This window comes from Pan troglodytes, chromosome 20 (assembly GCF_028858775.2).
Source record: "Pan troglodytes isolate AG18354 chromosome 20, NHGRI_mPanTro3-v2.0_pri, whole genome shotgun sequence".
Taxonomy (NCBI): domain Eukaryota; kingdom Metazoa; phylum Chordata; class Mammalia; order Primates; family Hominidae; genus Pan; species Pan troglodytes.
In genome coordinates, this window is record NC_072418.2 from 56,604,768 (window position 1) to 56,632,512 (window position 27,745).

Consider the following 27,745-nt stretch of genomic DNA (forward strand, 5'->3'; position numbering starts at 1 on the left):
CTAGGATTACAGGCGTGAGACACCACGCCCAGCCTAAATAATTCTTTTTTTTTTTTTTTTTTGAGACAGAGTCTTGCTCTGTCGCCCAGGCTGGAGTGCAGTGGCCCTATCTCGGCTCACCGCAACCTCTGCCTCCTGGGTTCAAGCGATTCTCCTGCCTCAGCCTCCCAGGTAGCTGGGATTACAGGCGTCTGCCACCGTGCCCGGCTAATTTTTATATTTTTAGTAGAGACAGGGTTTCACCATCTTGGCCAGGCTGGTCTCGAACTCCTGACCTAGTGATTCACCTGCCTCGGCCTCCCAAGGTGCTGGGATTGCAGTGTGAGCCACCACACCCGGCCATATATTTTTATATATATGTATATATGTGTGTGTGTCTGTATGTGTGTGTGTGTGTGTGTGTGTGTATATATATATATATATATATATATATATATATATTTTTTTTTTTCCTAAAGATGAGGTCTCCCCATATTGCCCATGCTGGTCTCAAACTCCTGGCCTCAAGCCATCCTCCCACCACGGCCTCCAAAAGTGCTGGGATTACAGATGTGAGCCACTGCACAGGGCCAAAAAACCCCACCTTCTTTTGGGGGTTAATAGGCACCTGAAGCCAATAACAATAAAATAATAAAAATAAAAAAGAAACCAATAATAACAGGCCGGGCATGGTGGCTCACGCCTGTAATCCCAGCACTTTGGGAGGCCGAGGCAGGCGGATCACCTGAGATCGGGAGTTCGAGACCAGCCTGACCAACATGGAGAAACCCCATCTCTACTAAAAATACAAAAAAGTTAGCCAGGTGTGGTGGCGCATGCCTGTAATCCCAGCTACTCGGGAGGCTGAGGCAGGAGAATCGCTTGAACCTGGGAGGTGGAGGTTGCGGTGAGCTGAGATCGCGCCACTGCACTCCAGCCTGGGCGACAGGAGCGAAACTCCATCTCAAAAAATAAATAAATAAATAAATAAATGGGCACCTGAAATCTCTTTTTCCGAAGTTGCAAATTATCCAATTCATGCGTTAGAATTTAGTCACATTTCCAGGCCTGTCCCCTGACTTCCATTTCCATTTCCTCAGTGATGTCCCCCAACCTCTCTGCAGATCCAAGCCTTTTCATTGAGGCCGTTTTACACATCAGCACCATCCAACAGAACTTTTTTTTTTCTTTTTTTTGAGACGGAGTCTTGCTCTGTTGCCAGGCTAGAGTGCTGTGGCGCAATCTCGGCTCACTGCAACCTCTGACTCCCTGGTTCAAGCGATTCTCCTGCCTCAGTCTCCTAAGTAGCTGGGATTACAGGCACATGCCACCATGCCCAGCTAATTTTTGTATTTTTAGTAGAGACGGGGTTTTGCTATGTTGGCCAGGATGGTCTCAAACTCCTGACCTTATGATCCGCCTGCCTTGGCCTCCCAAAGTGCTGGGATTACAGGTGTGAGACATCGTGCCCGGCCCATCCAACAGAACTTTATATGCAAGGATGCACCTGTTCTGTACCTGCACTATTCAATATAGTCCTGATGTGGGCCAGGTGCGGTGGCTCATGCCTGTAATCCCAGCACTTTGGGAGGCTGAGCTGGGCAGGTCCCTTGAGCCCAAGAGTTTGAGACCAGCCTGGGCAATATGGTGAAACCCCGTCTCTACAAAAAATACTAAAATTATCTGGACATGATGGTGGGTGTGTGTAGTCCCAGCTATTCAGGAGGCTGGAGGTGGGAGAATCTCTTGAGCCCAGGAGGTCAAAGCTACTGTGAGCCGTGATAGTGCCACTGCATTCCAGCCAGGGTGACAGAGTGAGACCCTGTTTTAAAATATATATATATTTATATTTATATATATTATTATATGTAATATAAAAATATATATTTATTTATCCTAACCTCCGAAAGTGCTGGGATTACCGTCGTGAGCCCCCAAGTCCAGCCTAATTTTATTTTTATTTTATATTTATTTATTTATTTACTTATTTATTTATTTTTTGAGACAGAGTGTCGCTCAGGCTAGAGTGTAGTGGCACAATCTTGGCTCACTGGAACCTCCATCTCCCAGGTTCAAGCAATTCTCCTGCCTCAGCCTCCCGAGTAGCTGAGATTACAGGCACACACCACCACGCCCGGCTAATTTTTGTATTTCTACTAGAGATGGGGTTCTACCATGTTGTCCAGGCTGGTCTCCAACTCCTGACCTCAAGTGATCCTCCCCCTCAGCCTCCCAAAGTGCCAGGATTACAGGCATGAACCACTGCACCTGGCATATTTATTTATTTTTTTAGACAGAGTCTCACTCTGTCACCCAGGCTAAACTGCAGTGGCTTGATCTCAGCTCACTGCAACCTCCGCCTCCCTGGGCCAAGCGATTCTCATCCTCAGCCTCCCCAGTAGCTGGGATTACAGGCTCCTGCCACCATGTCTGGCTAATTTTTGTATCTTTAGTAGGGCGGTTTCACCATGTTGGTCAGGCTGGTCTCGAACTCCTGACCTCAAGTGATCTGCCTGCCTTGGCCTCCGAAAGTCCTGGGATTACAGCCGTGAGCCACTGGGCCTCACCTTTTTTTTCTTTTTCTTTTTCAGACAGAGTCTCACTCGGTCGCCCAGGCTGGAGTGCAGTGGCCCGATCTTGGCTCACTGCAACCTCTCCCTCCTGGGTTCAAGCGATTCTCCTGCCTCAGCCTCCCAAGTAGCTGGGATTACAGGCTCCTGCCACTACGTCCAGGTAATTTTGTATTTTTAGTAGAAACGGGGTTTCACCATATTGGCCAGGCTGGTCTCAAACTCCCGTCCTCAAATGATCTGCCCGCTTTGGCCTCCAAATGTGCTGGGATTACAGGTGTTAGCCACCGTGCCCAGCCCTGTCCACATTTTCTAACAAGCACTCTATTCAGCCATAACTCTTGAGCATGGAACCCAAATATAAATTGTGTGGCTCTGAGTGTCTGGCAAGGCAGGCTCTAGAAGAAGGCAGCTGGAAGACGGTGTTCTTGACCACTGCACGGTTCAGCCACTTTAGAGATAATTGATAGTTCCAGTGAGGACTTATTCAATAGAAATATAAAAAGCAGGCCAAGTGCAGTGGCTCAAGTCTATAATCCTAGCACTTTGGGAGGCTGAGGCGGGAGGATCGCTTGAGCCCAGGAGATTGAGGCTGCAGAGAGCTGTGACAGCGTCACTGTACTCTAGCCCGGGCAACAGAGCAAGACTCAAAATGAAGAAACAGATTTTGGCTGTGCGTGGAGGCTCATGCCTGTAATCCCAGCACTTTGGGAGGCCAAAGTGGGTGGATCATGGGTGGTCAGGAGTTCAAGACCAGCCTGGCTAACATGGCAAAATCCCATCTCTGCTAAAAATACAAAAGGTAGCTGGACATGGTGCTGGGTGCCTTAATCCCAGCTACTTGGGAGGCTGAGCCAGGAGAATCTCTTGAACCTGGGAGGCGGAGTTTGCAGTGAACCCAGATAGCACCACTGGACTCCAGCCTGAGCGACAAGAGAGTGAGACTCCACCTCAAAAAAAAAAAAAAAAAAAAAGCTGGCTCCGAGCACGGTGGCTCACTCCTGTAATCCCAGCACTTTGGGAGGCCGAGGTGGGCAGATTGCCTGAGGTCAAGAGTTCGAGACCAGACTGACCAACATGGAGAAACCCCCCTCTCTACTAAAAATACAAAAATTAGCTGGGCGTGGTGGCGTGTGCCTGTAATCCCAACTACTCGGGAGGCTGAGGCAGGAGAATCTCTTGAACCCGGGAGGCGGAGGTTGCAGAGAGCTGAGATCCCGCCATTGCACTCCAGCCGGCAACAGAGAGAAACTCCGTCTCAACAAAAAAAAAGAAAAAGAAAGAAAAGAAACAAATTTTGAGCATATACCTTGACAGACTCCCCCCTTGACCAAACTTTACACAGGCTGTCCTGAGCCCTCCTGACTAGGCCTGGGCCTTGGCTGCTATCTTATCTTTGACCTTACCAGCCCACTCTTAGCAGAAATTCCTGCTGAGTTATCTCTTGACTCTTCCCATCTAACTGCCCCTGATATCTGATGAAGTGCCTCATCCACCACCTTTGATGTAGGAGGCCTTGGCCCACCTTTAGCAAGAATCCCGTTAGGCCAGTTGAAGCAGAAATCCTCTGTCCAGGGTGCCTCCTTTGTAATTTTCCATCCATGAACCCATCTCTCTGTTCTTTGACTAAATCCCATTTTTGCTTCTTTTTTTTTTTTTTTTTTTTTTGAGACGGAGTCTCGCTCTGTAGCCCAGGCTGGAGTGCAGTGGCGCCATCTCGGCTCACTGTAACCTCCGCCTCTCCAGGTTTAAGCAATTCTCTGCCTCAGCCTCCGGAGCATATGGGATTACAGGCGCGTGCCACCATGCCTGGGGAATTTTTTGTATTTTTAGTAGAGACGGGGTTTCACCATCTTGGCCAGGCTGGTCTCGAACTCCCAACCCTGTGATCCACCCACCTCGGCCTCACAAAGTCCTGGGATTACAGGCGTGAGCCACCGCGTCCGGCCTTTTTTTTTGAGACAGGCTGGAGTGCAATGGCATGTTCTCAGCTCACTGCAACTTTCGCCTCCCAGGTTCAAGCGATTCTCCTGCCTCAGCCTCTCGAATAGCTGGGATTACAGGTGCCCGCCACCACACATGGCTAAATTTTGTATTTTTTGTAGAGATGGGGTTTCGCCATGTTGGCCATGCTGGTCTCGAACTCCTGACCTCAAGCGATCTGCCCACCTCAGCCTCCTAAAGTGCTGGGATTACAGGCGTGAGCCACCGCAGCCTTTGTCCACTCCTTGCCTCGATACTGAGGTCAGCAAACATTTTCTCTAAAGACCTAGATAGTAAATGGTTTAGGTTTTGTGGGTCACATGGTCTCTGTCACAATTTCTCAACTCTGCAATTACTATAGCAAGAAAGTGGCCATAGGGTCAGGCTCTGGCTCTCCTGCAATTCCCACGCTTTGGGAGGCCCAGGCATGAGGATCACTTGAGCCCAGGAGTTTGAGACCAGCCTGGGTAGCATGGCAAAAACCCATATCTACTACAATTGCAAAAAATTAGCCAAGTGTGGTGGCACGAGCCTGTAGTCCCAGCTACTAGGGAGGCTGAGACAGGGGGTTGCTTGAGCCCAGAAGTTCAAGGTTACAGTGAGCCATGATCCAGCCACTGCACTCCAGCCTGGGCTACAGAGGAAAACTCTGGCTCTTTATGAAATAAAAATGAATAAATAGGGTGGGGGGCTAGGGGAGGGAAAACATTAGGAGAAATGCCTAATGTAGGTGACGGGTTGATGGGTGCAGCAAACCACCGGGGCACATATATACCTATGTAACAAAACTGCACGTTCTGCACATGTAACCCAGAACTTAAAGTACAATAAAAATAAATAGATAATTAAAAAATGAATAAATAAATAAGCAGAGCCCAGAGGCTCTTTTCTTTCTTTCTTTCTTTTTTTTTTTTTTGAGACGGAGTTTCTTTCCTGTTGCCCAGGCTGGAGTGCAATGGCGCGTTCTCAGTTCAGAGTCTCTTCCCTTTAGAGGCTGAGATGGGAGGGATACTTGAGACCAGGAGTTTGAGAATAGCCTGGGCAACATGGCCAAGACCCTATCTCCAGTTAAAAAAAAAATGCCACCACGCCTGGCTAGTATGTATATATAGCATTTTTTTTGTAGAGACAGGGTTTCAGCATGTTGCCCAGGCTGGCCTCAAACTCCTGAGCTCAGGCAATCTGCCACCCTTCACCTCCCAAAATGCTGGGATTACGGGCTTGGGCCACCACGCCTGGTCTAATCTTTCTTATACAATGTCCCCCCCAACACCCCCGAATCGAGGATGGACGCCAGCACCCTTTAGGTGTTCCACATATTAAACCATGTGTATTAAATCTTGGAGTGTTAAGAACACAGGCAAACAAAATAAGCAGCCATTAACCGGGGAAAGGTTTAATCTAGTCTGGCAAGAATCTTTCCTTCCTGAACTCATCCCATTGCAGAAAAGGTGGATAAAATGGTAAATTCTCCTTAATGTCATAAGGAGGTTTATCATGCACCCACCCAAAGTCTGTAGATAAACAGTGACTGAGAGAAAAATGGGATTACAGGAATGAATATTGTACATAAAAGGATTTCTCAAACTGTTAGGCTGTTTACAAAAAAAAAATGCTAATCTCATTGTTATGGGGAGCTGGGGCAGATTATGCAAAGGGCTGGGTTTCAGGGTGAGGATTCAGGGTGATTATCATGACAAGGAGGTCTATTGGTTTGCAAACGATGACCTTTCAGCTCAGCAGGAAGAACTTCTGATTAGGCAAAATTTCCTCTATCTGTCCGCTCCTCCCAAGAAGCACGGGCTATGAAATCTCATGTCCTAAATATTTGGGATTTCTGATTCCTTCTGTTATTTTATTTATTTATTTATTTTTTGAGACAGAGTCTCACTCTTGTTGGCCAGGCTGGAGTGCAGTGGCATCATCTGGGCTCACTGCAACCTCCGTCTCCTCGGTTCAAGCGATTCCCTGCCTCAGCCTCCCAAGTAGCTGGGATTACAGGCATGCGCCACCACACCTGGCTAATTTTGTATTTTAGTAGAGATGGGGTTTCGCCTTGTTGGCCAGGATGGTTTGGAATCCCTGACCTCAGGTGATCCACCCACCTCAGCCTCCCAAAGTGCTGGGATTACAGGAATGAGCCACTATGCCCAGCCCATCTCTATATTTTTAAACAAATTATACAACAAAAAAGTAAAATATCACATTGGATCTTTTTTCTTTTTTCTTTTTTTTGAGACAGAGTTTTGCTCTTGTTGCCCAGGCTAGAGTGCAATGGTGCGATCTCGGCTCACCACAACCTCCGCCTCCCGGGTTCAAGCGATTCTCCTGCCTCAACCTCCTGAGTAGCATGCGCCACCACCCCGGCTAATTTTGTATTTTTAGTAGAGACGGAGTTTCTCCATGTTGGCCAGGCTGGTCTTGAACTCCCGACCTCAGGTGATCCGCCCACCTCGGCCTCCCAAAGTGCTGAGATTACAGGTGTGAGCCACCAGGCCCAGCGGATCTTTCTTCTTTTCTTCCAGGGATGGGGTCTTGCTCTGTCGCCTGGGCTGGAGTTCAGCGGCAGGATCAGGCCTCACTGCAGCCTTGAACTCATGGATCCTCCCACCTCAGCTTTCCAAATCGCTGAGATTACAAGCTTGAGCCACTGCCTGCAGTCCTCTTTCAAATGCACTTAAAAATCGTCTTTGACTATACTCTTTGTTGAATGTTGATTAAATTCAATTGCACTAATCACATTTTTTATATTCAAAAATACAAATGTTGGCCGGGTGCGGTGGCTCACGCCTGTATTCCCAGCACTTTGGGAGGCCGAGGCGGGCAGATCACCTGAGTTTGAGAGTTTGAGAACAGCCTGACCAACATGGAGAAACCCCGTCTCTACTAAAAATACAAAATTAGCCGGCGTGGTGGCACATGCCTGTAATTTCAGCTATTCGGGAGGCTGAGGCAGGAGAATCACTTGAACCTGGGAGGCGAAGGTTGTGGTGAGCCGAGATCGAGCCACTGCACTCCAGCCTGGGTGGCTGAGGGAGACTCCGTCTCAAATAAAAAAAAAAAAAAGTCAGCAATGAACTCGCTGTGCTGGCCCAAGGGCAGGAGAAGAAAGCCGCCCTTAAAGGAGAAATTTGCAAAGACAAAATGAGGTGATGAGAAAAAGCTGAGTTCTAGGAAATACCTGAGAGATCATCCAGGTGGTTCACAAATAGCAGAAAATCCAGGTGCAGTGTGAGAGGAGTGAGTAGGTTAGATAGGAATCTGGATGGCTGAGCTGTAAGGACATAAGCACTGACCTCCCGCAACCTTGACGAAGATCAAAGCAAGAATTTTTTTTTTTTTTTTTGAGATGGAGTCTGGCTCTATCACCCAGGCTGGAGTGCAGTGGCGTGATCTGAGCTCACTGCAACCTCTGCCTCCTGGGTTCTAGCGATTCTCGCCAAACATGCTATTTGCTGTCTCATTTCTATCTCTCGCCATCCTTTGCAGCAAATGCTGTACATTTTCATTGATGAAGGAACTAGGTTTAACCAGAAAGGTTGAGCACATACTCCCGTAGCTGGCTAGGATTACAAATGGGAAGGAAACCCTGGCCTCCTGGGGCCCCAAGTCTTCCCCTTCCTTGAGTCATTTATTATTGTGAGCACTTACCATTTTCAAGCCCCTCCTTACCTCTCCAACCCCCACCTTTTTGAGTTCCTCTCTATGCCTCAAGGTCAAAGGAACTCTAGTGGTTTCATTAAATAAAATCAGAAATGTTTCCGCTTGATAAAAACAAAGTTGCTCTCAAAAATGTTCACTACCGCACTGTTTTTTTCTTTTCTCTCTCTCTTTTTTTTTTTGAGACTAAGTCTCACTCTGTCGCCCAGAATGGAGTGCAGTGGTGTGATCTCGGCTCACTGCAACCTCCACCTCCAGGGTTCAAAGGATTCTCCCACCTCAGCCCCCTGAGTAGCAGGGATTATAGGTGTGAGCCACACCGCACCCAGCTTTTTAATTTTTTTTAAATTTATTATTATTATTTTTGAGATGGAGTCTCACTCTGTCACCCAGGCTGGAGTGCAGTGGGGCGATCTTGGCTCACTGCAACCTCTGCCTCCTGGGTTCAAGCAATTCCCCTGCCTCAGCCTCCCGAGGACCTGGGACTACAGGTATCCACCACCATGCCGAGCTAATTTTTGTATTTTTAGTAGAGACCATGTTGGCTAGGATGGTCTCGATCGCTTGACCTCGTGATCTGCCTGCCTCGGCCTCCTAAAGTTCTGGCATTATAGGCATGAGCCACTGTGCCCAGCCTATTTATTTATTTTTTGAGACACGGTCTCACTCTGTCCCCAGGCTGGAATGCAGTGGCACAATCTTGGCTCACTGCAACCTCTGCCTCCCGGGTTCAAGCAATTCTCTTGCCTCAGCCTCCCAAGTAGCTGAGATTACAGGTGCGCACCACCATGCCTGGGTAATTTTTGTATTTTTTTGGTAGAGACGGGGTTTCGCCATGTTGCCCAGGCTAGTCTCGAACTCCCGGCCTCAAGTGATCGTCCGCCTCGGCCTCCCAAAGTGCTGGGATTACAGGTGTGAGCCACTGCGCTCTGCCAAAATACTATATTTAAATATTTGTTGAGTGGATGACTGGTGGAATGATTTTCTTCTGGTTATTTCTCTGTGTTTTCCAATGTATTTATAACGAATACATGTTGGCGTTACTAGTAATAGGGATCACCTAATTTCTATTTGAATCAGTGTTTGAAAAAATTTACGAAGGTGTGTCTGACTAAGGCAAGCTAGGATCAAAGGGAGCAGGGTGGCTTGGGGCGGAGACCAGGGGGAATGAGAGGGTGGGAAGGGGTGGGCTTTAATCCTATCAAAGTTGAGTGGGCTCTCAGCCTATATAAGAACGCAGCCGCAGTGAGCCCTGTTCTTTCTGGAAAACCTGAGGTGTGGATGTATCATTGGCCTCTGTGAGTATTGCCAGGTTATTTTATTTTCTTTTATTTTACTTTATTTTTTAGGGTCAGGATCTCACTGTCGCCCAGGATGAAGTGTACAGGTAGGATGATGGCGCCTTGCAGCCTCGACCTCCTGGGACTCACCCTTTTAGCCTCCAGTAGCTGGGACCCCAGGCGCGCACCACCATTCCCATGTGCGTTTTTTTGGCTTTTTTTTTTTTTTTTTGGAGAGATGGGGTTTTCTATGTTATCCAAGCTGGTCTCGAACTCCTCGGCTCAAGCAATCCTACCACCGTAGCCTTCCGAGTAGCTGGGACTACAGGCTTGAGCCACTCCGCCCAGCCGGGCTGTACTTTTGTTCTATTTCTGTGATTTTTTTCAGTCTTAAGGACGAAGGCCCCACTGTCCCTCACACGTGTTCCTTCCTACTTGGATGGTACTCAGTCCTCATGGCTTGGATCTGGAGGCTATGGGCGGGGGAGTGCTTTGAATATCTATACGTGGAAAGCCTTGTTTTCTTACTTTTTAAGAAAGGGTAGTTAAATTCGTGTTTTGTAGACCTTCAACAGTTCATCAAGGGCTACTCCCCACCTCCTTGCTTAAAAGCCTCTTCTGATGGGTAAGTGCTTCCACTTGCGATCGCCGCCTTGCCGCATCCCCTCAGCCTGTGGCACTCAAACTGTGGGGGCACTTTCTGCTCTCTGGTGAAAGTGCCGCCATCTTTTGAGTGTTACCGCTTGAGAAAACTCAACCTGCGGAGAATATACCATTTTGATTGGGTGGGGGGGGGTGGGTAGCAGGATGGCCCTAGAACCTGCCTATGGCCGTTTCCTGGTAATATAGATTTCTTGGCCAGGGCTCTTGCAGATGGAGCTGCTCACCCTGTGGGCCTCAAATGTGGAGCACTATTCTGATGTCCAAGTGGAAAGTGCTGCGACATTTGAGCGTCACCGGTGACGCCCATATCAACGGATGCCGTGGAGCTCGGTCTTCTGCAGGAACTAAAGAGCCTGTGGTTTTGATTCCCAGCCGGAAACTGTCTTGGGTACAGGTCCCTTACAGCGTCTGGCTCCGGAAAACCTGGGGAAGGAAGGGGGCCTCCTGGGCTTTCACCTGACACCACTAAGGGAATCTGGGTTAGATGGTGAAAGGAACAGAACGTTCAGAGGGCGGCTGTGCGCCTGCGCCGGGCACGGTGGCTCACACCTGTAATCCCAGCACTTTGGGAAGCCGAGGCGGGGCGGATCATGAGGTCAGGAGATTGAGACCATCCTGGCTAACACGGTGAAACCCCATTTATACTAAAAGTACAAAAAATGAGCCGGGCGTGGTGGCGGGCGCCTGTAGTTCCAGCTACTTGGGAGGCTGAGGCAGGAGAATGGCCTGAACCCGGGAGGCGGAGCTTGCAGTGAGCTGAGATTGCGCCACTGCACTCCAGCCTGTGCGACAGAGCAAGACTCATTCTCAAAAAAAAAAAAACAAAAAAACCAGCAGCTGTGACCAAGGGGCTTGTATGCACAAAGAAAGGAATACTTCTTGCTGTTGGTGTTATAATTGATATGTAACTTTCCTCTTCCCCCATAGCAAGCAAATTTATTGCTGACATTTAACATGTGCTTGGATGATTGGAGGCCAACCTCTCGTAGGCAAGAAAGTCACAGTGATGGCAGATCCTTGCGATGAGCTCATACTGGGATACTCAAAATGGGGGCGCTTTCCTTTTTGTCCGTACTGGGAAGTGCTCCGATTTTGGGGTGTCCCTGTTTGAGTAGGGCATCACGAACCATCCTGCTTCAAGGGAGCCTGCGGGTCTTTGACTGCAGCTTCAGCTATGACCTGGAGTTCCCGGCTTCTCTGTGGGGCACCAGTCTGTATGCTCCATGTTAGATAATAAAATGGCATATTCTGGGGTGGGCAGGATCCAGGATTCACCTGCAGATGAACAGGGCAGGAAAAGCTTGATATGGGGTGTCGGGGGAATCTGGTTGGCTTTAAAGGGAATTTGGGGTCCTGTTCCTGAATTTGGTAGGCAGCATGCACGTAAGACTGAAGTGGGTTTGGCCAGAGCATGGGCTGGAGTGCTTCCACCCTGCTACACGGACAATGCCACAGTCTCACTTTTCCTAACTTTTTTTTTTTTAAATAAAATGTTGTGAACAACATCATGTGTTTCTGGTCTATTGGGTTCCTCTGCCACCCACAAGTGCTGGGATTACAGGCATGAGCCTCATGTCTGGCGTTACTGAACCTTCTATGACCCAGGTACATTGCCTAAAAATACTTGTCAGTATTTTGTGCTTCCCTTCTACCCCTGCTAGAACTTAGTTATGCTCTTTGATGAGAGTTCTGCTCTTTAAACTTCAAACAAGTTTAAAAAATAAGGCCGGGCACAGTGGCAGCACTGCCGAGGCCGAGGCAGGCTGATCATGAGGTCAGATCAAGACCATCCTGGCTCACACGGTGAAACAACATTTCTACTAAAAAATACAAAAAAATTAGCCGGGCATGGTGGTGGGTGCCTGTAGCCACAGGCTGAGGCAGAAAGGACATGAACCCGGGAGGTGGAGCTTGCAGCCAGCCGAGGTTGTGCCACTGCACTCCAGCCTGGGTGACAAAACGATACTGTCTCAAAAAATAAAACCACCCAGGCTGAAGTGTGGCGGCACCATCACAGCTCCCTGCAGGCCTGAGCTCCCTAGATCAAAAGATCTTCCCATATAAGCACCCCCTCACCCCACCCTTAGCTGGCACCACAGGAGTGTCCCCTCCAAGCTCCACTAATGTTTAGTAGAAATTGGGGTCTCATACATTGGCCAGCTTGGTCTGAAACTTAGGGGGAATCAAACATCCCTCCTTTAGTAGAGATGGGGTTTTACCATCTTGCCCTGTGTGGCCTCCCTGAGATGATGAGTGTGAGCCACAGTGCCAGGCCTAAGTTCATTTTTGGAAGGTTTTTTGAGACGGTCTCGTGCTCTCGTTCAGGTTGGAGTGCAATGGCGCAATCTTGGTTCACTGCAACCTCCGCCAGCTCAAGCGATTCGCCTGCCTCCGCCTCCCAAGTAGCTGGGATTACAGGCATAAGCCACCACGCCTGGCTATTTTTGCATTTTGTTTAGTAGAGATGGGATTTCTCCACGTTGGCCAGGCTGCTCTGGAACTCCTGACCCCAGGTGATCCACCCACCTCGGCCTCCCAAAGTGCTGGGATTATAGGCGTGAGCCATCATGTGGGGCCTTCAGTAGGTTCTTAGTTGCTGTTTGCCATATCACTGGTTTCCAGGTCTGCTGGCCACTATCCCCTGTAACTGTTCCTATCCCCTGTAGGTGTTCCAAACCCTTGCGGCTGCTTTGCCCATTCCACAGTATCTGAACTGAAGTAACATCTCAAATTCAAGGGAGTTTTGTTTTGCTATTTGTACCCGCAATTCATAAAGCAGTTGTAGCCTCTGTCCCAATACCACCATCACTGGTGGGGAGTCCGCCACGGTAACCAGTAAGACTTCTCTTTATATTTGACCTACCTGGGCCTCCTGTCGTCTTTTCTACGGGCAGCTTGGGGATTGTTAGTTGAGGGGGTTTTTTTGTTTTTTGTTTTTTGTTTTTGTTTTTTAAAGAGATGGAGTCTCGCTCTGTCGCCAGACTGGAGTGCAATGGCATGATCTTGGCTCACTGCAACCTCTACCTCCCGGGTTCAAGCGATTCTTTTGCCTCAGCCTCCCGAGTAGCTGGTATTATAGGCACCCACCACCATGCCCAGCTAATTTTTTTTGGATTTTTAGTAGAGATGGGGTTTCCCCATGTTGGCCAGGCTGGTCTCACTAAACTCCTGGCCTCAAGTGATCCACCCACCTTGGCCTCCCAAAATTCTGGGATTACAGGTTTGAGCCACTGCGCCCATCCATTAGTTGAGTTTCTTAAGCTTGTTTAGGGTTTAGCCTGTATGGCCAGCAGGGTGTAGGTGGGGGTGGTTTGTAAGCAGGGCTGTTTGCTTCAGAAGCAGCTGTGGAAACAGGACTGAATGCAGACATATAAAGAATATTGGGTAAATAACTTTTTAAAAAATTTACAGATAGGATCCCACTATGTTGCCCAATCTGGTCTTGAAACCTAAACAATCTCTTATCCCAAAGTGCTGGGATTGCAGAAAGTTTAAGGTACAGTTTTACGTGGTAATGGTGGGCCATTTTTAGTTTTTTTTTTTGTAGACGATCATGTCATCTAGGCTGGAATGTAGCGGTTCTATCGAACTAGGTGTAGCCTCCACTTCCTGGACTCAAGCATTCCTTTTTCCTCAGCTTCAGTAGCTGGGTCTACGCGTGAATACCCCTTCTGGGGTAGATAAATAGTAGTACATAGAGTAGATAATTTTTTTGTGTTCAGGCGGCACCTTAAGGTTGGTGTAAAAATTCTTGGCCTTCTAAAGAGCTGGAATTACACATGAGCTGTTGCACCTGGCCAATGGGACAATTATGTCTACAGGACTGAGTCAGTATCTGATCTCTGGAGTTGTAAGGTCACTTTTTCTGAAATTGCCTCAGTCTCCTTGCAGGTTCTGGTCTGTAGATCTCCAGTGTGTGGGCTGAGCACAGCATGGGGACCTGATTTCCCACCGGGCACTGACATAGTTTAAAGATTCTTAGTTCGAATTCCTAGTAATGGGAATATAGGTTTCTGTGTATTGAAATGGGAATATGGATTTTTTTTTTTTTTTTTTTAAGACAGAGTCTTGCTCTGTCACTAGGCTGGAGTGCAGTGGCACAATCTCGGCTCACTGCAACCTCCACCTCCTGGGTTCAAGTGATTCCCCTGCCTCAGCCTCCTGAGTAGCTGGGACTATAGGTGCCCTCCACCACGCCCTGCTAATTTTTTGTATTTTAGTAGAGATGGGGTTTCACCATGTTGGCCAGGATGGTCTTGATCGCCTCACCTTGTGATCCACCCGCTTTGGCCTCCCAAAGTGCTGGGATTAGAAGCGTGAGCCTCTACACCCAGCCAAGGGAATATGGATTCCTTTTTTTTTTTTTTTTGAGATGGCATCTCACTCTGTCACCCGGGCTGGAGTGCAATGGCGTTATCTCGGCTCACTGCAACCTCTGTTTCCCAGGTTCAAGTGATTCTCCTGCCTCAGCCTCCCGAGTAGCGGGGATTACACGCATGGCTATCACGCCTGGTTAATTCTATATTTTTATTAAGAGACGGGGTTTCTCCATGTTGGTCAGGCTGGTCTTGAACTCCCGACCTCAGGTGATCTGCCCTCCTTGGCCTCCCAAAGTGCTGGGATTACAGGTATGAGTCACCACACCCATATATATATTTTTTAAGATGGAGTCTCGCTCTGTCGCCCAGGCTGGAGTGCAGTGGCGCGATCTCGGTTCACTGCAACCTCTGCCTCCCAGGTGCAAGCGATTCTCCTGCCTCAGCCTCCCCAGCAGCTGGGACTATAGGTGCATGCCACCACACCCAGCTAATTTTTTGTGTTTTTAGTAGAGATGGGGTTTCACCGTGTTAGTCAGGATGGTATTGATCTCTTGACCTAGTGATCCGCCTGCCTCGGCCTCCCAAAGTGCTGGGATTACAGGCATGAGCCACCGTGCCCAGCCTAATTTTTGTATTTTTAGTAGGTTTCACCATGTTGGCCAGGCTGGTCTCGAACTCCTGATCTTAGCTGATCTGCCTGCCTCCACCTCCGAAAGTATTTGGATTACAGGCGTGAGCCACCGCATCTGGCAGGCTCTGTATTTTTGTTGAAAGCACAGTGTATAATAGGTTATGGCCAGCCTACACGTGGCCTTGTAGGTGTCAGTTCTTGGCAGGGCCCAGTGAATTCCAGGCAGGGGGCCATCCTGACATGCCTGCCACGTTAAGATTTCAGGCATTATCCCCTCCAGCAAGGGAGGATCAGGGCTGTTGGCATAACAAGCATTCTGAGGGTTAGCTTGCATACCAGTCTCTTCCCAAATGCTGAGTGCCCCATGTATCCTGTGACATTTGAGAACAGGCTTTCCTCAACTTGGCACAATTTGCCTTTGGACCAAGTGCTTTGTCCTGTGCATTCCTTGCTGGATGTTGGCATGTATTCCTAGTGTCGTCCACTAGATGGCAGTGGCACCCACCCCAGAGCTCAAATATTACTATGTCCTGATGTAGCCAGGGCTTGGCAGGGCTGGGTGGCCTCTGAGGGCCCCTACTGGCCATTTTTCACCGTCTCCCTCTGTTGCCCAGGCTGGGGCGCAGTGGTGCAATGACAGCTCACTGCAGCCTCGACCTCCTGGGCTCAAGCGATCTTCCCACCTCAGTCCCCAGAGTAGCTGGGACTACAGGCATGTGCTGCTACTCCTGGGTAATTAATTGTACTAATTAATAGTAGTTGGCTAATTAGTAATAGTGGAGTCTTGCTATGTTGCTTAGGCTGGTCTCTAACTCCTAGACTTAAGCAACCCATCTTGCCTCCACCTTCGAAAGTACGGGGGTTACAGGCGTGAGACACCGCACCTGGCCCCTGTTGGGCTTTACCCCTCCTGTTAGGGGCCATCAAACCTCTCTTAGTTGGTCATCCCTTAAAACTCCGTCAAACTTTTTTTTTTTTTTTGAGATGGAGTCCCACTCTGTCGCCCAGGCTGGAGTGCAGTGGCGCGATCTCGGCTCACTGCAACCTCCACCTCCCGGGTTCAAGCGATTCTCCTGTCTCAGCCTCCTGAGTAGCTGGGACTACAGGTGCCCACCACCATGCGTGGCGAATTTTTTTTTATTTTTAGTGGAGACAGGGTTTCACCATCTTGGCCAGGCTGATCTCAAACTCCTGACCTCGTGATCCACCTGCCTCGGCCTCTCGAAGTGCTGGGATTACATACATGAGCCACCACGCCTGGCCAGCTCTGTCAAACATTAATTTGATCCCAAGCAGAGGGACTTTTGATCTCAATCTGCATGAGTCTGTCTCTAGGAAGGAGGCTGATCATTATGCTGTGGGGGTGATGAGCACCCTCCCATCTTCCTCTGTCCAGATCTCAGGGGAGAGCCAGCAGATAGGACCATTCAGCAGCCAATGTCCAAATAAGGTTTTGTTACTCGAAGCGCTGCCAACCTACTGTGGGTCATTTTATTCAGGTCCATCCCAAATAACCTGTGGACACAAGAGTTGATATTATTCCAGTGCACTACTGTGGCATTCAATTAATAAGCCTTAAGTATCTATCGTGCACTACCGTGGTAAGATCATTCCATGATCCTCCAGAAATTCCACCCAACGCTGCTGGAAAGTAGGCTTACCACATGCTACATGCAAGTCCCCAAGCTGTGTTAACTGCATAATTTTTTTTTTTTGAGACAGAGTCTCATTCTGTCACCCAGGCTGGAGTGCAGTGGAGAGATCTCGGCTCACTGCAACCTCCGCCTCCCAGGTTCAAGCGATTCTCCTGCCTCAGCCTCCCCAGTAGCTGGGACTACAGGCGCCCGCCATCACGCCCGGCTAATTTTTTGTATTTTTAGTAGAGACAAGGTTTCACCGTGTTAGCCAGGATGGTCCTAATCTCCTAACCTCGTGATCCACCCGCCTCGGCCTCCCAAAGTGCTGGGATTACAGGCGTGAGCCACCACGCCCAGCCATAATTTTTTTTAATACTGAGTCTTGCTGTCACCCAGGCTGGAGTGGGGTGGTGTGACCTCGGCTCACTGCAACCTCCACATCCCACGTCCTAGTGATCCTCCCACCTCAGCCTCCCTAGTAGCTGGGACTATAGGTGCGTGCTACCATGCCCAGCTAATTTTTGAATTTTTAGCAGAGACAGGGATTCACCATGTTGGCCAGGCTGGTCTGGAACTCCTGACCTCAAGCGATCTGCTCATCTTGGCCTCCCAAAGTGCTGGGATTACAGGTGTGAGCCACCACACCTGGCCAATTCATAATTTATCATAGCCTTATGAAGATGCAACTATGTTCTCCATTTTTTTTTTTCTTTCCCCAAGATGGAGTCTTGCTCTGTTGCCCAGGCTAGAGTGCAGTGGCATGATCTCAGCTCACTGCAACCTCCGCCTCCTGGCTTCAAGCGATTCTCCTGCCTCAGCCTCCCAAGTAGCTGGGATTACAGACACGTGCCACCATGCCTGGCTAATTTTTGTATAGAGCCACCCGCTCCCAGCCGTAAGTTTTTGTATTTGTAGTAGAGATGTGGTTTTGCTATGTTGGCCAGGCTGGTCTTGAACTCCTGGCCTCAAGTGATTTGCCTGCCTTGGCCTTTTTTTTCTTGAGACAAGTTCCTGCTGGGTCACCCAGTGGCGTAATCATGGTTCACTGCAGCCTTGAACTCCTGAGCTCAAAGGATCCTCCCACCTCAGCCCCCTGAGTAGCTTTGACTAGAGGTGTGTGCCACCATACCTGGTGTGTGCGTCTGTGTGTGTGTGTGTAAAGAAAGCAATTTTCCTAACTCAGCCTGTCAAAGTACTGGGATTACAGGCGCCATCCCCTGCACCCTGCCTAAACTCCCCTGCACCCTGCCTAAAGTTTGATTGCATCACTGCACTCCAGCCTGGGCCACAGCAAGATCCTGTCCAAAAAAAAAGCAATTGGAGTTTGAACCCAGGCAGAGTAATTCTAGATTCTCACTCGAATTACAGTGACCTCCAATGCAATTGGTGAGCCACGATGGTCCCCTTCAACAGACAAGGAAATTTTTTTTTTTTGAGATGGAGTCTCACTCTGTCACCCAGGCTGGAGTGCAGTGGTGTGATCTTGGGTCACTGCAAGCTCCACCTCCCAGGTTCACACCATTCTCCTGCCTCAGCCTCCTGAGTAGCTGGGACTACAGGCGCCCGCCACCACGCCCGGCTAATTTTTTGTGTTTTTAGTAGAGACGGGGTTTCGCCATGTTAGCCAGGATGGTCTCGATCTCCTGACCTCGTGATCCACCCGCCTCGGCCTCCCAAAGTGCTGGGATTACAGGCGTGAGCCACCGCGCCCGGCCTCAGACAAGGAAATTATCCAAGGTCAGTAGATGACATAGGTAATATGTGGCCTCATCTGTATGCCCCCTAATTGCATACACCAGTGCATAACGTATTTGTCCATCCAGCTTATCTACCCTCATGCTCCCAGCCCAATGTCCAGGCTCCTCCAGAAAGAACTGGTCATCATCCCTCACCAGAGGACTCGGAGTTTGCAGCCAGGATGGCTCAGCCGCTTGCAAAGCAGTCGGACGCCTGTGTCCCCTAGGGCGTTGTTCGTCAGGTAAAGGTCGGTCAAGGTCTGGTTGATCCCCAGGGTGAAGTAAAGATTCTTACAAGCCTTGGCTGTGAGGCCACAGCTATCCAGCCTGGTGAAGATAAGGAGTTGGTTAAGGTAATACCAGGGGCTACTTATGTTATTTGGAGTCAGAGTCTCACCCTGTCTCCCAGGCTGGAGTACAGTGGTGAGATTTCAGCTCACTGCAACCTCCGCCTCCCAGATTCAAGCGATTCTCCTGCCTCAGCCTCCTGAGTAGCTGGGATTACAGGCGTGCACCACCACCAATTAGTGTGGCTAATTTTTGTATCCTTTTATTTTTGTTTTGTTTGAGATGGAGTCTCCCTCTGTTGCCCATGCTGGAGTGCTGTGGCACGATCTCGGCTCACTGCAACCTCTGCCTCCCGGGTTCAAGTGATTCTCCTGCCTCAGCCTCCCCAGCAGCTGGGACTACAGGCAAGAGCCACCACACCCAACTAATTGTTGTATTTTTAGTAGAGACAGGGTTTCACCATGTTGGCCAGAATGGTCTCAATCTCTTGACCTCGTGATCCACCCGCCTCAGCCTCCCAAAGTGCTGGGATTACAGGCATGAGCCACTGTGCCCAGCCGTAATTTTTATATCTTTAGTGGAGAGGGGATTTCACCATGTTGGCCAGACTGATCTCAAACTCCTGACCTCAAGTGATCCACCAACCTTGGTCTTCCAAAGTGCTGGGATTATAGGCGTGAGCCACTACGCCCAGCCTCTGAAACATTTAAAAAAATTATCTGGGTTAGGCCGGGCATGGTGGCTCACACCTGTAATTCCAGCACTTTGGGAGGCCGAGGCAGGCGGATCACCTGAGGTCGGGAGTTCAAGACCAGCCTGACCAACATGAGAAACCCCGTCTCTACTAAAAATACAAAATTAGCTGGGGTGGTGGCGCATGCCTGTAATCCCAGCTACTTGGGAGGCTGAGGCAGGAGAATTACTTGAACCCGGGAGGCAGAGGTTTCGGTGAGCCCAGATCGCACCATTGCACTTCAGCCTGGGCAAAAAGAGCGAAACTCCGTCTCAAAAAAAAAAAAATATCTGGGCTAGATGGTGCATGCCTGTAATCCCAGCTACTCGGGAGGCTGAGGCAGGAGAATTGCTTGAACCTGGGAGGTGGAGGTTGCAGTGAGCCAAGATCGTGCCACTGCACTCCAGGGTGACAGGGAGGCCCTGTTTAAAAAAAAAAAAAATCCCAAATAAACTAGATGATGCCTCATCCCATTCTAAATCCTTCAGATTAGGGCTACAGCTGGCCTGGCAGAAAGGTGAGGGAGAGAGTCACAATTAACATTTGATTGGAATTTACAGAGCACCAGATTGAATTATTATTATTATTTTTTTCTCGAGAGGGAGTCTTTCTCTGGCACCTAGGCTGGAGTGCAATGGTGTGATCTCCACTCACTGCAACCTCCACCTCCTGGGTTCAAGTGATTCTCCTGCCTCAGCCTCCTGTGTAGCTGGGATTACAGACACCCACCACCACTCCAGGCTAATTTTTGTATTCTTAATAGAGATGGCCATGTTGGCCAGGCTGGTCTCGAACTCCTGACCTCATGATCTGTCCGCCTTGGACTCCCAAAGTGCTGGGATTACAGGCATGAGCCACCGTGCCCGGCCTGAATTATTATTTTTGAGACAGAGTCTTGCTCTATCACCCAGGCTGGAGGGCAGTGGCATGATCTCAGCTCACTGTAATCTCACCTCCCAGGTTCAAGTCATTCTCCTGCCTCAACCTCCTGAGTAGCTGGGATTACAGGCATGCGCCACCACACTGGGTTAATTTTTGTATTTTTGTAGAATGGTGTTTCACCGTTTTGGCCAGGCTGGTCTCGAACTCCTGACCTCAGCTGATCCACCTGCCTCGGCCTCCCAAAGTGCTGGGATTGCAGGCATTAAGCTACCGTGCCCAGCCTCTTTTGTAATTTTTAAATTTTAATTTTTTTTTTTTTTTGAGACAGAGTTTCACTCTTGTTGCCCAGGCTGGAATGCAATGGCATGATCTCGGCTCACTGAAACCTCTACTTCCCAGGTACAAGCGATTCTCCTGTCTTAGCCTCCCAAGTAGCTCGGATTACAGGCATGTGCCACCAGGCCCGGCTATTTTTTTTGTATTTAGTAGAGACAGGGTTTCACCATGTTAGGCTGGTCTTGAACTGCTGACCTCAGGTGATCACCCACCTCGGCTTCCCAAAGTGCTGGGATTACAGGCATGCGCCATCGCGCCTGGCCTTAAGTTTTTAAAATTTTAAGTCGGCTAGCACCCCCAAATCAGAATAAGTTCAGAGAGACTTCCTGTCTTTTCTTTCCACCTCTCTTCTTGCTACCTGAATCTTCTGTAGTGAAGCAGGATAGTTCATAAATAGAAAAATGAAGGATGAGAAAGCGCTTCCACTGTCCAAACGTGACCACTGCCACCCCGTCACTCCCTGATGCTCACCACAGTTTCTGGAGTCTGCAGGCAGGATGTTGCAGCCCCTCAGCCAGCAACCACAGGCCCCAGTCTCCCAGGTCGTTGAAACTCAAGTCCAGCTCCCGGAGGTTGTGGTTGGCCTGGAGCACCACAGAAAGACCCTCACAGGCGGCAGAGCCCAGCCGGCAGATGCCCAACCTGCAAAGACAGGATGCTAGGGCGGAGTGGGAGGCATTCCTCCTGCAAAATCTGCTGGGAGGGCCCTGTGCCAAGCCCTGTGCTGGTTGCAGACAGAGGGACAGACTCAATCTCTACCCTTGAGAGACAAAAAGAAAAAGACGACAGAAGTAGGAAGATGAGAGGAAGGGAGGAATAAGAGAACAGAAGGAAGCAACTAAGAATTAGGCCAGGTGCCCTGGCTCATGCCTGTCATCCCAGCATCTTGGGAGGCTTGAGGCTGGAGGGTTTTTTGAGGTCAGGAGTTTGTGACCAGTCTGGACAACCAATAACTTGTCTGTACAAAAAAAAATTTTTTTTTCTTTTTGCGATGGAGTTTCCCTCTTGTTGTCCAGGCTGGAGTGCAATGGTGCAATCTCAGCTCACTGTAACCTCCACCTCCCAAGCTCAAGCGATTCTCCTGCCTCAGTCTCCCAAGTAGATGGGATTACAGGCATGTGGCAACATGCCCGGCTAATTTTTGTATTTTTAGTACAAGCGGGGTTTCACCGTGTTGGTCAGGCTGGTTTCGAACTCCTGACCTCAGGTGATCCACCCGCCTCAGCCTCCTATCTACGAATTTTTTTTTTTTTTTTTTTTTTGAGACAGAGTCTTGCAATGTCGCCCAGGCTGGAGTGCAGTGGCATGATCTTGGCTCACTGCAACCTCCGCCTCCTGGGTTCAAGTGATTCTTCTACCTCAGCCTCCTGAGTAGCTGTGACTACAGGTGCACACCACCATGCCCAGCTAATTTTTGTATTTTTAGTAGAGACGGGGTTTCACCAGTTGGCCAGGATGGTCTCCATCTCTTGACCTCGTGATCCACCCGCCTCAGCCTCCCAAAGTGCTGGGTTTACAGGCATGAGCCACCGCGCCCAGCCGCGTGTGATTTTTTTGTTTTTTGTTTTTTGCTGGTGCCTTGATAAAAAAAATACACAAAGTGTGTTTTTTGAGCACTTCTACCCACGTCTTATACTAGTCACTAGGAGATACAGTTGGCATAGCTCCTATGCTTGTGGAATGCCACCACACACACATATACACAAATTACAAATTTTTCTTTTCTTTTTTTTGAGATGGAGTCTCGCTCTGTCGTCCAGGCTGCAGTGCAGTGGCACAATCTCAGCTCACTGCAACCTCCGGCTCCTGGGTTCAAGCAATTCTTCTGCCTCAGCCTCCTGAGTACCTGGATATCAGGCGTCCGCCACCATGCCTGGCTAATTTTTATATTTTTAGTAGAGACGGGGTTTCACCATGTTGGCCAGGCTGGTCTTGAACTCCTGACCTCAGGTCATTCTCCCACCTTGGCCTCCCAACGTGCTAAGATTACAGGTGTGAGCCACCGCATCCTGCCTTCAGATTTCAATAAATGATGCTGAGGGGGAAGTATGAGGTCACATAGGATCATAAATCTAGGAACCCAGATTTTAGCTAGGGATTAGAAAGGGTGTCCAGCTGGGTGTAGTGGGTCACACCTGTAATCCCAGCACTTTGGAAGGCCAAGGCCAGAGGATCTCCTAAGGCCAGGAGTTTGACACCAGCCTAGGCAACAAATCGAGACCTTGTCCCTACAAAAAATAAATAAAAATTGGCCAGGCGCAGTGGCTCACGCCTGTAATCCCAGCACTTTGGGAGGCCGAGGCAGGTGGATCATGAGGTCAGGAGAGAGAGACCATCCTGGCTAACACGGTGAAACCCCATCTCTACTAAAAAAATGTGTTTAAAAATTAGCCGGGCATGGTGGCGGGCACCTTTAGTCCCAGCTACTCGGGAGGCTGAGGCAGGAGAATGGTGTGAACCCAGGAGGTGGAGCTCGCAGTAAGCCAAGATCGCGCCACCGCACTCCAGCCTGGGCGACAGGGCAAGGCTCGTCTCAAAAAAAAAAGTAAAAATTAGCCAGCTGTGGTGGCATGCGCTTGCAGTCCCAGCTACTCAGGAGGCTGAGTTGGGAGGATGGCTTCAGCCCAGGAGGTTGAGCTATGATCACACCACTGCACTCCAGCACTGGTGACAGAGCAAGACCCTGTCTCGAAATACAAAGTAAAGAGTGTTCAGAAGAAAAATTGAACTCCGGGCAAAGAGGGGACAGAAAGCAGAAGGCATGCCAGGGAATAAGAATTGCTTGTGCAAAGGGCCGTGCATCAGAAAACCCCCCCCTTTTTTTTTTTTTGAGACAGAGTTTCGCTCTTGTTGCCCAGGCTGGAGTGCAATGGCGCCATCTCAGCTCACAGCAACTTCCACCTCCCGGGTTCAACGGATTCTCCTGCCTCAGCCTCGCGAGTAGCTGGCATTATAGGCATGTGCCACCATGCCTGGCTACTGTTGTATTTTTAGTACAGATGGGGTGTTTCTACATGTTGGTCTGGCTGGTCTCGAATTCCCCACCTCAGGTGATCCTCCCACCTCGGCCTCCCAAAGTGCTGGAAGTAAGGTGTCAGCCACCATGCCCGGCCAGAAAAATCCTTTTAAAAAGGCTGATGTAGGCTGGGTGCAGTGGCTCAAGCCTGTAATCCCAGCACTTTGGGAGGCCAAGGCGGGCAGATCATGAGGTCAGTAGATCGAGACCATCCTGCTAACAGGATGAAACCCTGTCTCTACTAAAAATACAAAAAATTAGCTGGGCGTGGTGGCGGGCGCCTGTAATCTCAGCTACTTGGGAGTCTCAAAAAAAAAAAAAAAAAAGGCTGATGTAGTAGCTAGAGTTTAGGAGCAGAGACAACCTGGCCTCCGTGGTCCCAGGTGAGAGGGCTGCGTTCATGTATTGGGACTCCTAGCGTGGTGAGCAAAACGGGACTCACCGGAGGGTCTGGAGCTTGCACGTGGGATGCCTGAGGCCCTCACACAGCAGCAGCACCCCGAGGTCCCCCAGCTCATTCAGGCTCAGGTCCAGCTCTCTCAGGCTCTGGTTCACACTGAGAGTTGAGGCCAGCTCGTCACAGGCAGCAGCAGTGAGGCGGCAGATCTTCAGCCTGCACAAAGTCCAATTCAACAAGCATTATGGAGGCTTTCCTTTCTTTCTTTTTTTTTTTTTTGAGACAGAGTCTCACTCTGTTGCCCAGGCTGGAATGCAGTGGTGCAATCTCGGCTCAGCTGCAACCTCCACCTCCCATGTTCAAGTGATTCTCCTGCCTCAGCCTCCCGAATAGCTGGGACTACAAGCGTGTGGCATCACGCCTAGTTTCTGTATTTTTAGTAGAGACAGGGTTTCTCACCATGTTGGCTAGGGTGGTCTCGAACTCCTGACCATGGGTGATATGCCTGCCTCAGCCTCCCAAAGGACTGGAATTACAGGCGTGAGCCACTGCGCCTAAGCCCCCAATCTTAACAGTAATGCATTTTCAGACAATCTAATTTAAAAATGGGCAAAAGGGCCCGGCCTGGTGGCTCACACCTGTAATCCCAGCACTTTGGGAGGCCGAGGCTGGCAGATCACCTGAGGTCGGGAGTTTGAGACCAGCCTGACCAACATGGAGAAACCCCCTCTCTACTAATAATACAAAATTAGACTGGGCACAGTGGCTCACGCCTGTAATCTCAGCACTTTGGGAGGCTGAGGTGGGTGGATCACCTGAGGTTGGGAGATGGAGACCATCCTGGCTAACATGGTGAAACCCCGTCTCTACTAAATACAAAAAATTAGCTGGGCGTGGCGGCGCATGCCTGTATTCCCAGCTACTTGGGAGGCTGAGGCAGGAGAATCACTTGAACCCAGGAGGCGGAGGTTGCCGTGAGCTGAGATCACGCCATTGCACTCCAGCCTGGGCAACAAGAGTGGAACTCCATCTCAAAAATAAATAAATAAATAAATAAATAAATAAAAATAAATGAGCAAAAGACTTGCATACACATTTCTTCAAGGAAGGTGTACAAATGGCCAAAAAGCACCTGAAAAGATGCTCAATCTCAATAATCATTGGGGAAATACAAATGAAAACCACAATGAGATAGCATCTCATACCCATTAGGATGCCTACTATTAAAAATAAATAGAATGCAGCTGGGCATGGTGGCTCACGCCTGTAATCCCAGCACTTTGGGAGGCCGAGGCGGGCGGGTCACGAGGTCAGGAGATCAAGACCATCCTGGCTAACACGGTGAAACCCCGTCTCTACTAAAAATACAAAAAATTAGCCGGGCGTGGTGGCCGGCGCCTGTAGTCCCAGCTACTCGGGAGGCCGAGGCAGGAGAATGGTGTGAACCCAGGAGGCGGAGCTTGCAGTGAGCAGAGATGACGCCGCTGCACTCCAGCCTGGGTGGCAGAGGGAGACTCTGTCTCAAAAAAAAAAAAGAAAAACTGGGGAAGATGGTACATTTTATGTTGCATGTATTTTACCACAATTAAATTTACTTTTTATTTTATTAGGGACAGGGTCTCACCCTGTCACCCAGTCTGGGGTACAGTGGCTTGATCCCCACTCACTGCAGCCTTGGCCTCCGAGGCTCCTGAATAGCTGGGACTCCAGACACATACCACCCACCCCAGCTAATTATGTTTATTTTTTGTAGAGATGAAGTCTCACTGGTTCCCAGGCTGCTCTTGAGCTCCTGCACTCAAGCCATTCTCCTGCCTTGGCCTTCCAGAGGGTTGTGATTACAGGCGTGAGCCACCGCGCCCGGCCCTTCTGAATATTTTTGATCCATGGTTGATGAAATTCACGAATGCAGAACCCGTGGACACAGAGGGCTGACTGTGGCTCAGTGGCATGAAGTAGTTTCACGCTATTGGGAAATCATCACTGCTATCCATCTCTGGAACTTTTTTTTTTTTTGAGACGGAGTTTCATTTTTGTTGTCCAGGCTGGAGTGCAATGACACAGTGTTGGCTCACCACAACCTCCGCCTCCCAAGTTCAAGTGATTCTCCTGCCTCAGCCTCTCGAGTAGTTGGGATTACAGGCATGTGCCACCATGCCTGGCTAATTTTGTATTTTAGTAGAGATGGGGCTTCTCCATGTTGGTCAGGCTGGTCTCGAACTCCAGACCTCAGGTGATCTGCCCACCTTGTCCTCCCAAAGTGCTGGGATTACAGGCATCAGCCACCGTACCTGGCCCATCTCTGGAACTTTTTCATCTTCCAAAATGGAACCTCTGCTCCCGTTAAACGGTAACTCCCCATTTCTTCCTGTTCTAGGCCTTGGCAGCCACTATTCTACTTTGTTTTTTGAGATAGAGTCTCACTCTGTCACCATGGCTGGAGTGCAGTGACGTGATCTCAGCTCACTGCAACTTCTGCCTCCCAGGTTCAAGTGATCCTCCTGCCTCAGCCCCCTGAGTAGCTGTGATTACAGGCGTGTGCCACCACATCCAGCTAATTTTTGTATCTTTAGTAGAGATGGGGTTTCACCGTGTTGGCCAGGCTGGTCTCAAACTCCTGACCTCAGATGATCTGCCCTCTTTGGCCTCCCAAAGTGCCGGGATTACAGGCGTGAGCCACTGCGCCCGACCTGTGGATGCATTTTTATACCGTCATTCAATATGAAGAGATTTGCCATTTTATTATAGTTGACCCCAGGAAGAACTCACCACAAAGTCCGTAGTCTGCAGACTGGGTGCCTCAGTCCCTGGCATAGTAACCTCAGGCCCAAATCCTCCAGTGCATTTCCTGTCAGGTCCAACTCAACCAGATGTGGGTTGGTGCCGAGCACAGAAGCCATCTCCTGACAAGCCCCGGACTCCAGCTGACACTTCCTCAACCTTGGGAGGAAGGAGAGGTTGAAGGGGGCGCCATCTAGCTTTTCTATGTCGTGATCACTCATGCCCCAGCCTGTTTATTATTATTTAGGAACAGGTTCTTGCTCTGTCACCCAGGGTGAAGTTCAGTGGAGTGATATCAACTCGCTGAAGGCTCGACCTCCGGGCTCCCGTGATCCTCCTGCCTCAGCCTCCTGAGTAACTGGGAATACATGTGTGCACCACCATACCTGCCTAATTTTGTTTGTTTGTTTTTTGTGTGTGTTTTTTTTTTTTTTTTTTTTGAGGTAGAGCCTCATTCTGTCGCCCAGGCTGGAGTACAGTGGCATGATCTTGCCTCACTGCAACCTCCACCTCCTGGGTTCAAGTGATTTTCATACCTCAGTCTCTCGAGTAGCTGGGAATACAGGCTGGGCTACAGGTGTGTGCCACCACGCCCAGCTTAGTTTTGCATTTTTAGTAGAGACGGGGTGTTTCTCCATGTTGGCCAGGCTGGTCTCGAACTCCTGACCTCATGTGATCCGCCTGCCTTGGCCTCCCAAAGTGCTGGGATTATAGGCGTGAACCACCGCTCCTGGCCCATACCTGGCTAATTAAAAAAAAATTTTTTTTGTAGGTTGGGTGCAGTGGCTCACACCTGTAATTCCAGCACTTTGGGAGCCCAAGGTGGGTGGATCATTTGAGGTCGGGAGTTCAAG

The 27,745-nt window shown here is 49.5% G+C and overlaps 1 protein-coding gene and 3 non-coding genes across 7 annotated transcripts in view; 3 read left to right on the plus strand and 1 right to left on the minus strand.

Moving 5' to 3' along the window:
* The first annotated feature begins 10,146 nt into the window (after window positions 1–10,146).
* On the plus strand, window positions 10,147–10,212 carry MIR371 (microRNA mir-371). The gene has a single exon (NR_035773.1). It is a non-coding gene; the product is annotated as a microRNA mir-371 (primary transcript).
* Window positions 10,213–10,363: 151 nt separating this feature from the next.
* On the plus strand, window positions 10,364–10,429 carry MIR372 (microRNA mir-372). The gene has a single exon (NR_035774.1). It is a non-coding gene; the product is annotated as a microRNA mir-372 (primary transcript).
* Window positions 10,430–11,170: 741 nt separating this feature from the next.
* Window positions 11,171–11,239, plus strand: MIR373 (microRNA mir-373). The gene has a single exon (NR_036025.1). It is a non-coding gene; the product is annotated as a microRNA mir-373 (primary transcript).
* Window positions 11,240–16,207: 4,968 nt separating this feature from the next.
* NLRP12 (NLR family pyrin domain containing 12) overlaps window positions 16,208–27,745 on the minus strand; it is a 31,342-nt gene continuing 19,804 nt past the window's right edge. For 2 of the 4 annotated variants that reach the window (XM_009436257.5, XM_063802260.1), the window contains 4 exons: window positions 26,880–27,050; window positions 24,156–24,326; window positions 18,615–18,785; window positions 16,208–16,600 (listed from right to left, as the gene is read on the minus strand). In XM_009436257.5, the coding sequence (XP_009434532.4) occupies window positions 16,513–16,600; window positions 18,615–18,785; window positions 24,156–24,326; window positions 26,880–27,050 (601 nt within the window). In that variant the 3' untranslated portion in view covers window positions 16,208–16,512. Of the gene's footprint in view, window positions 16,601–18,614; window positions 18,786–21,168; window positions 21,340–24,155; window positions 24,327–26,879; window positions 27,051–27,745 lie in introns of all 4 variants that reach the window. The other 2 variants (XM_054672885.2, XM_524387.7) reach the window with 2 other exon arrangements.